Here is a 9,627-nt window from a genome sequence, read left to right as displayed (position 1 = left end):
CCATGCCAATGGTTGTAGTTCTATACAATTTAAGGATTATTTTAATCTGGGACTCATAATAACTATAAGCATTGAGATGTGATGTGACACAGGAGTGCAGTTGCTAGAAACTATTGATAGTAAAGTAGAAGAATACTCTTTTTGCAGCATTTATGCAAGATGAGATTAGAAGTTACACTTGAGAATATGGAACTAAGGAAAACAGCTGTGGCTAGTAAGTGGATGTGAATTACAACTATGCTATTGTCTATTCCACAGCTCTCCTCCATATTTCTGGATGAGATCTGAAATGGTTGTGAAACATTACAAAACCTATAAAAGATTGCCAGAAAGTGGCTGGCAACAGTACTTTATCTTATCCATAACACCCATCCCCAAGAAACAATAATAAACAATGTATTTTAGAAAGTGAGCCCTGATTATGTATTTTACGATATTGCAGGTATAGGGTGGGAAAATGTATGTTAATTAATTTATTTATTTATTTATTTATTTATTTATTTATTTATTATTTAAATTTGTATACCGCCCTTCTCCCGAAGGACTCAGGGCGGTGCACAGCCAAAATTAAAATACATACAATACAAAATTTTAAATAATTTAAAAACAGAATAAAATCAAATTGGCTTCCCAAAATATTAAAACCCATTACCCTTAAAATAACCCTTTTAAAATTTTAAGCCAGCCCAGCTTGCTGGAATAGGAAGGTCTTCAAAGCTCGACGGAAGGTCCGGAGGTCCGGGATTAGTCGTATTCCCGGGGGTAGCTCGTTCCAGAGGGCAGGTGCCCCCACAGAGAAGGCTCTCCCCCTGGGGGTCATCAGTCAGCATTGTTTGACCGATGGCACCCTAAGGAGGCCCTCTCTGTGGGACCGAATTGGCCAGTGGGAGGTTATCGGTGGCAGAAGGTGGTCTCGCAAATAGCCGGGCCCTAAGCCATGGAGCGCTTTAAAGGTGAGAACCAATACCTTGAAGCGCACCCGGAAGACCACTGGAAGCCAGTGCAGCTCGCGCAGGCAAGGTGTCACATGGGAGCGCCAAGTCGCTCCCATAATTACCCACGTGGCTGCATTCTGGACCAGCTGGAGCTTCCGAGTGCTCCTCAAGGGGAGCCCCATGTAGAGAGCATTGCAGTAGTCCAGGCGAGAGGTGACAAGGGCATGAGTGACCGTGCAAAGGGAGTCCCGATCCAGAAAGGGACGCAACTGGCGTATCAGGCGAACCTGATAAAAAGCCCCCCTGGCCACGGTCATCATATGTTCTTCTAAAGACAGCCGTGCATCCAGGAGGACGCCCAAGTTGTGAGCCCTCTCCGTGGGGGCCACTGACTCGCCCCCAATAGCCAGAGTTGGCACCAGCTGGCTATATTGGGACGCCGGCATCCACAGCCACTCGGTCTTGGAAGGGTTGAGTCGAAGCCTGTTCCTCCCCATCCAGACCCGCACGGCCTCCAGGCACCGGGACATCACTTCAAGGGCATCGTTGGGGTGGTCTGGGGTGGAGATGTACAGCTGAGTATCATCAGTGTACAGATGTCATCGCACCCCAAATCCACGGATGATCTCGCCCAGCGGCTTCACATAAATGTTGAACAGGAGAGGCGAGAGGACCGACCCTTGCGGCACCCCACAAACAAGGTGCCTCGGGGTCGACCTCTGCCCCCCAGCCAACACGCACTATGACCGGTCGGAGAGATAAGAGGAGAACCACTGTAAAACGGTGCCTCCCACTCCCAACCCCTCCAGCCGGTGCAGCATGATACCATGGTCGATGGTATCAAAAGCCGCTGAGAGATCTAATAGGACCAGGACAGAGGAACAACCCCTGTCCCGAGCCCTCCAGAGATCATCAACCAACGCGACCAATGCCGTTTCCGTGCTGTACCCAGGCCTGAAGCCGGACTGGAATGGATCCAGATAGACAGCTTCATCCAGGTACTGTGGGAGCTGTCGCGCCACCACACTCTCGACAACCTTCACCACAAAGCGAAGGTTGGAGACAGGACGGTAGTTTGCCAAAACAGCCGGATCCAGAGAAGGCTTCTTGAGGAGGGGCCTCACCACTGCCTCTTTCAAGGCGGGAGGTAAGACACCCTCACTCAGAGAAGCGTTAATGATCCTCTGGAGCCAGCCTCATGTAACCTCCCAGGTAGCCAGCACCAGCCAGGAGGAACACGGGTCCAATAAACATGTGGTTGTGTTCAATCTCCCCAGCATCCTGTCCACATCCTCGGGAGTCACAGGATCGAACTCCTCCCAGATGACATTCTCAAGACCCGCCTCAGACACATCGCCTGAACCCACCCAGTCAGAGTCCAAGCCGTTCCAAATCTGAGCAATTTTATTGTGCAGATAACATGAAAAATCCTCAGCACGCCCTTGCAAGGGGTCTTCCCGCGCTCCCAGATGGAGAAGGGAGCGGGTCATCCTAAACAAGGCGGCTGGGCGATTATCTGCCGACGCGATAAGAGCGGAGAAGTAATTACACTTCGCCGCTTTTATCGCCACTAAGTAGGTCTTGATATAAGACCTCACTAGTGTTCTGTCAGATCCAGAACGACTAGCCCTCCAACTACTCTCTAGGTGTCTTTTCCGGCGCTTCATCTCCCTCAGCTCCTCGGAGAACCAAGGAGCTGGGCTGATTCGGCGCCGGGTCAGAGGCCGCAAAGGCACGACCCGATCTAAAGCACCAGCGGCCGCCCTATCCCAGGCGGCCACCAGGTCTTCCGTCGAGTCATGAGCCAGAGTCTCAGGAAATGGCCCAAGCTCCATTTGGAACCTATCAGGATCCATCAGGCGCCTGGGGTGGAACCACCTAGTCGGCTCTGCCTCCCTGCGGCAGGGTGTGGCGGTCAGAAGGTCAAGTCTAAGGAGAGAATGGTCTGACCATGACAGGGGTTCAATGACTATATCCCCTATATCTAGACCATTCAACCACTGACCAGAGATAAAAACCAGGTCCAGAGTGTGTCCTCCTATATGAGTAGGGCCATGAATTAACTGAGTCAGGTCCATGGCTGTCATGGAAGCCATGAACTCCCGAGCCACTTCAGACGTCTCACCGATGGACGGCAGGTTGAAATCCCCCATGACCATAAGCCTGGGGGTCTCAATCGCCACCCCGGCTATGACGCTGAGGAGCTCGGGCAGGGCCGCTGCCATGCAGGAGGGAGCCAGGTACGCAACCAGCAGGCCCACCTGCATCCCATGGCCCCACTTCACAAGGAGAGACTCACATCCAGCAATCTGAGGTACAGTGGCCTCCCTAGGATTGAGACCTTCCTTTACAATAACCGCCACTCCTCCACCCCTACCCTGAGCCCTCAGCTGATGAAATGCACGGAAACCTGGTGGGCACATCTCAATGAGGGGGACTCCCCCCTCCTGGCCCAACCAGGTCTCTGTAATACCCGCCAGGTCCGCTCCCCCCTCCTGAATTAACTCGCAAATGAGGGGAGCTTTATTGACCACGGGCCTGGCATTGCACAGCATCAGCCTAAGACCAGGGCTCTGAGACTCTGGACAACCCAGGGAAGGAGATGAGCATTGGGGACCGGAGCACGTCACCACTTGAAGACAGCGGGCACGTGCCCCCACCACATGATGTGGCCCCCTGCTCCCACCATATCTGCCCCTCCCACCAATAATCCCGATGGAATCGCCCTCCTCCATACCGACACTAACCCCCTCCACTCCCTGCTCCGCACCCCCTCGGACACAATCCCGTGCCGGGCCTGGCTCGCCCCCCACCAAAACACCCTCCCCCCCAAAACCCCTTAAAAGATTACATAATGACAATTTTAAAAAACCCCTCAACCCCCTCTTTGCTGCGTGCCACCTCTCAGGGTTCCAAAGCCCGTCATCGAGGTAGGCCCTCGATAACGTAGGGGGCCAATCCTGCGAGAGGAGGGAGTCTCGCAGAACAAGAAGCTCAGCTGCCAGACTTCCGGATTGCTTCCTGCCGCAGAAAGATGGTCCCTTTCTTGGACCGCCAGCCCCGCTGCCTGTCAGAGCCGCTTCGATCAAGAGAAGCGGCTCGGAAGTTCCCGAATCCTGAAGGATTAGAGGAATAGAGTCGGCGAGAAGCAGGTAGAGCCCCTGTGAGCCCCCAGATAGCTCTCCTTTGCTTCTGGGGAGGAAACAGGCGCGGCTCCCTTTTAGCTCGCCGAGACTCCAGACAGCGTGGGACGAGTCTACCCAGCGTAGAATAAGGCGGCAGGACCAACCTGCCTGCTGAGAACAAAGCAAATTCAAACAAACAGGGTGGAATAACAACTTGAACCACGAAACTGCAAGTATTACTAGCCCTGTGACTAATTTTAAAACGGAAGAGTGAATGAGTGAAAGTCTCTTGAAAATGGCGCCCGGCTTCAGCGTTAATGAGAGCTGAAAGCGAGAGTGGATTAGCAAAGTTATTTCAATAAGTTACAAAGTAGCATTGTCTGTAACAAGTGGAAGAAAAGAGAATCTTTTTTAAAACAAGCCTGATTTTACTTCAATTTCACCTTTAATTTGACTAAACCTGGGGGAATTTTTTAGAGGACTTTGTGGTGGAGGAAAGGGAAAAAGGATTTCCTTTTTTGGAAAAGCTAGACTACGTGGCAGGATGGCTTCTAAGCAAACTAAACAGGATGTGAAGGCGGCGGCAGGGGATCCCCCACACATAAACCTGAACAGCAGCCTCCCAGCCAGCAGAGCCAGAAAAAAGAGATTGATCTTGAAAGTTTAAAGGACTTTATTACTCAGGCTTTGATGAGGCAAGATGAAAATTTGGATGAGAAGTTTAAAAAGTCACAACAGGAAATCAAGCAGGAGATTAAAGAAATCAAAGAGGTGGTGCAAGAAAAATATGACAAGGTGACTAAAAAATTAATGACAGTGGTGACTGGATTGTCAGAAGTAATTATTAAAACTGATAATAAGGTGGAAGAACTTAGATCAGAAATGGATGTCAAAATGAAGGAGACTGACTATAAAATCTTTGATGCTGACAATAAAATGCAGAGACTTGAAAATGAGATTACAATGATGCAGTTCAGGTCTATGGAATTTGCCATAAGGCTGAGAGGCTTAAAAGAGAATGATAGAGAAGACCTGAGAAAGACTTGTGCTGATGCTCTAGCTGTGCTGTTAAAGATTAGCTCTGAAGAGATTTTTTGCAAAATGGACAAAGTGTACAGAGTGAATTCATGGGTGGCCAGACAAAGACAATTGCCCAGAGATGTGGTGATATACTTTACAGATAGAAAAATGAGAAATGATATTTTGCAAAAGTCTTTTCTCTCTGCTATGCAAGTGGATGGAAAGGAGATTGGAGTTTATAAAGAGCTACCACCTAAGATGTTAAAAGATAGAAAGGATTTTGGATTTCTAGTGAATGAATTAAAAAAAAAAACAAATTCCATTTAGGTGGGATGCTCCAACTGGTATAATCTTGAGGTACAAGGGAGAAAGATACCGATTAAATACTGTTGAGAAGGTGGAAGAATTCTACTCTAATGTTTTTAAAGAGAGCTTACCATTCCCACGTACATCTTCTGTGTTGGAGATAAAGGAGAGTGATAGAGGTAATGGAAATGCAGGGAGCTACAGGAGGTTTTCTGGATGAGCCCCTGCTAGATCTTCCTTCGAAAATTGTGAATGAACCACCTAAGACTACAAGAGAAGTGGCTTTGGATCTAGCCTGGATGTGTGAAGCTAAAGATCTGCGTATAACTCGAGCAGTTTCTAAGCAACTTAAAGAAAAACAACAACAGGAAAGGGCCAAGCCACAGCAATATAAGAAAGGAGGCAAGGGTAATACACAAGAATATGAAGCCATGGGGGGAGCAAAGCCGAAGACTACCGACTCGGAAAATCTTCGGCAAATGTGCTTGTCGCTTCAAAAAAGTGTACATGATGATTAAGTTTTTATCTTGGAACGTGAATGGATTAAACTCACCACAGAAAAGGAAGAAATTATTTACTTACTTGAGACAATTTAACAATGATATAATTTGCCTACAAGAAACTCATGTGAGAACACAAGATCAAAAATATCTGATAAATTCAAGATTAGGAACACATTTTATAGCTTCAAATTTGGAAAAAAAGAATGGTGTGGTAATTTATATAAATAAAAGACTGTCAGCTAAAATTATAGAAGCAGATGAATGTGGTAGGTTTATAGCAATTGAACTGCACACAGCAAGTGGCCCAATTCTAGTGATTGGAATTTATGCTCCTAATCAACAACAGGATAATTTTTATAAAACTTTGCATTCTAAAATATTGCAATGGGACTATAGATCTATTTTAATCATGGGAGACTGGAGCGGAGTAATTGATTCTAAAATAGATAAAAAGAGTTCGGCGAAGTCAAGGATTAAACTACCACAGACTTTTTTTGATATGAAAGAAGATTTGGAATTAAAAGATATTTGGAGAATACATAACCCAAAAGAATTGGATTTTACTTTTTTTTCAGATAGACACAGATCCTTCTCTAGGATTGATTTTATTTTACTATCAGCTGACTTACTTGTAAAAACAAAAAGAACAAAGATTTTTCCAAGGACTTTAACTGATCATAGCCCGGTATGGATAGAAATTGAGATGGGAAAGACTGAGAGAAGATCATGGAGATTAAATGAAAATCTGTTTAGATATGAAAAGAACATAACAGAACTTAAAAAGCAGATGAAAGAATTTTTTGAAATGAACTTGAATAAGGGTACCCCTATTGAAATCGTGTGGGATGCGAGTAAAGCATATATGAGAGGGGTACTCATTCATATGAACTCTAAACACAAATTAAATCGACAAAAGAAAAGATCTGAAATGGAAGCAGAAATAAAGAATAAAGAACAGTTACTTATAAAAAACCCAACAGATGAAAGAATACGAGGAGCTATAAAACTTCTGAAAGATCAATTTCAAATGCTTATGGAGGAACAAACAGCAACAAATCTACAATTGGCAAAACATAACACATTTTGCAACGCTAACAAACCGGGCAGATGGTTGGCCTATACATTAAGGAAGAGGCAGAGTTCATGGATCATTGATAGTATTAATACTGGAGGGAAGGAAATTTCTCAACAAAAATTAATTAAAGAAGTTTTTGTAGATTATTATACTAAATTATATGACAAAGATGACACACAGAATGGACTTATAGAGAAATATCTAGAAAATAAAAGAGTCACAAAAATTACTAGTCAACAAAAGGAGAGAATGAATTATCTTATAACAGCTGAGGAGATTATTGCCGCAATTAAACAATTGAAAACAGCTAAAGCTCCTGGGACGGATGGTTTAACTGCGGTGTATTATAAAACTTTACAAGCAGAAATGATTGAACATCTTAAGGAGCTATTTTGGAGTATACAACAAGGGGGTAAAATACCCCCATCATGGAAAACAGCATATATTTCATTGATACCGAAAGAGCAAGAAGGTCCTAAAAAACCTGAGAATTTTAGACCAATATCTCTTCTGAATAATGACTATAAAATATTTGCAAAAGTATTAGCCAACAGGTTGATGCCAGTTATTTAAGAGGTGATTCATTGTGATCAAGCGGGATTTATAGAAGGCAGATACATGAAGGATAATGTAAGGCAAGTTATAGATTTACTGGAATATCTTGAGAAGAATAAACAGATCCCTGCTGTGCTGGTTTTCTTGGATGTGGAGAAGGCCTTTGATAGAGTGGATTGGAACTTTCTATTAAAGACTTTAAAAAAGATGGACTTTGGGGATCAATTTATACAGGCGGTTTCAGCAATTTATCAAGAACAAAAGGCACAGATTATTATTAATGGAAGTTTGACAACAGACTTTAATATTGAAAAAGGAACAAGACAAGGTTGTCCATTATCCCCATTGTTATTCATTTTAACATTAGAAGTCTTGTTGAATATAATACGGGACTCGAGTACCTTGAAAGGAATAGTGATAAGGCAAGAGGATTACAGAATAAGGGCATTTGCAGATGATCTGGTTGTCACCCTAACACAGCCGATGGAATCAATAATCCAGATGAAAGACATTATAGAACAATATGGTACAGTATCAGGATTTAGACTGAACCAGAAAAAAACTAAGATGATAGTTAAAAATATGACACAAGATCGAAAACAGGAACTTGAAAGCAAGGCAGGTTTTGAGATAATACCAAAGGTTAAATATCTAGGAGTTCAGGTTGCAGAATCAAATATGAAACTGTTTCAAAATAATTATGAGGTGTTATGGCGAGAGGTACAGAAAGATATGGAGACCTGGAAAAAACTGCAGCTGTCTCTACTTGGAAGAATAGCAGCAGTTAAGATGAACGTTTTGCCAAGATTTCTTTTTTTGTTTCAAATGATTCCGGTGCTTAAAAGTGATAAACAATTGAGAGAATGGCAAAGAGGAGTTAATAAGTTGTTTGGAATGAGAAAAAGCCGAGAGTTAAACTGAAAATTATGCAAGATGTTCCAGAAAGGGGAGGTCTTAAACTTCCAAACCTACAATTATATTATGAAGCAGCAGCTTTGACGCAAGCAAGTGATTGGTTTGGAAGAAAAAAGACTGGAATATTGAATATAGAAAGTTTTGATCTTGAATTTGGTTGGCATGCTTACTTATTTTATGACAACAAAGTGGATAAAGTATTCAAAAGCCATATACTTAGAAACTCTTTGATGAGAGTTTGGAAGAAGCACTGACTCAAATGGGATTACAAAATACCGTTATGGCTGGATCTTGGTCATATTATGTGGAATACAAATATAATGTCACTCGGGGGGGGTTTATATAAAGAAGTTCTTTTTACAGATGCGGGCAGATGGCAACTGAAGACTTTAGAAACGCTGTTGGAAGAAGGGATTAATTTAACCTGGTTACAGTATAATCAACTTCAATTGAGATGGAAAGAGGACCAAAAAACTGGTATAATGATACATGAGGAGGAATTGGTTAGACATATAAAAGAGAAAGGTCCAATGCATATTAAAAGGGTTTATAACGTTTTGTTAGAAAGGGATTCAGAAACTGAATTGGTTAAAGATTGCATGATAAAGTGGGCACAAAATTTTGCAGAACCAGTTATGTTGGAAACATGGGAAAAAATATGGGTTCAGAATGTTAAATTTACACAGTCGCAGAATTTGAGGGAAAATTTTTATAAAATGTTTTATAGGTGGCACTTAGATCCTAAGAAGTTATCGTGTATGTATCCTAATGTTCAACCAAAATTCTGGAGATGTGATTGCTTAGATGCCACATATTATCATATGTTGTGGACTTGTAAGAAAGTGAAGGCTTTTTGGATAAAAATTTGGTGGGTTATGCAGAATGTTTTGAAGAAAAAAATTCAGTTTTCTCCACAATTGTTTTTATTGGGTATATTTAAGGGTTTTACATTGGGTGAAACAAAGTTGATATTGTATATGATAACAGCAGCGAGATTACTGATAGGTCAATATTGGAAAAATGAAGCTATGCCTACTATTGAAGAATGGACTTTGAAGATGGCCAGTTTTGCAGAGATGGCGAAGATTTCAGCATATTTAAAAGATCGCTCACAAGAGATTTATGTATGGGAGTGGAAAAAGTGGATAGATTATGTGCAGAATAAATATCAAACTAGGAAATATCAGATAGCT

The 9,627-nt window shown here is 43.1% G+C and overlaps 1 protein-coding gene across 1 annotated transcript; it reads right to left on the bottom strand.

The window, feature by feature from the left end:
* Nucleotides 1-247: 247 nt before the first annotated feature.
* LOC148112828 (uncharacterized) lies at nucleotides 248-5,532 on the bottom strand. The gene is made up of 3 exons (XM_087874317.1): nucleotides 5,518-5,532; nucleotides 2,814-4,228; nucleotides 248-284 (listed from the first exon to the last, which is right to left on the bottom strand). Exons 1-3 carry the CDS (start codon nucleotides 5,530-5,532, stop codon nucleotides 248-250), a joined length of 1,467 nt encoding a protein of 488 aa, XP_087730443.1.
* Between the last annotated feature and the right edge of the window lie 4,095 nt (nucleotides 5,533-9,627).

This window comes from Pantherophis guttatus, chromosome 7, assembly GCF_059756535.1.
Source record: "Pantherophis guttatus breed Tessera chromosome 7, ASM5975653v1, whole genome shotgun sequence".
NCBI lineage: Eukaryota > Metazoa > Chordata > Lepidosauria > Squamata > Colubridae > Pantherophis > Pantherophis guttatus.
The sequence above is the reverse complement of the archived record's forward strand: the minus strand, read 5'-3'. Positions and strand labels throughout refer to the sequence as shown.

Bases quoted from the DNA above. Each gene is read 5' to 3' on its own strand.
- LOC148112828 (XM_087874317.1), bottom strand. The intron at 285-2,813 runs GTGGTTCCACCC...CAACCATTTCAG, and splicing joins AGGGAGGCAGAGCCGACTAG to ATCTCATCCAGAAATATGGA.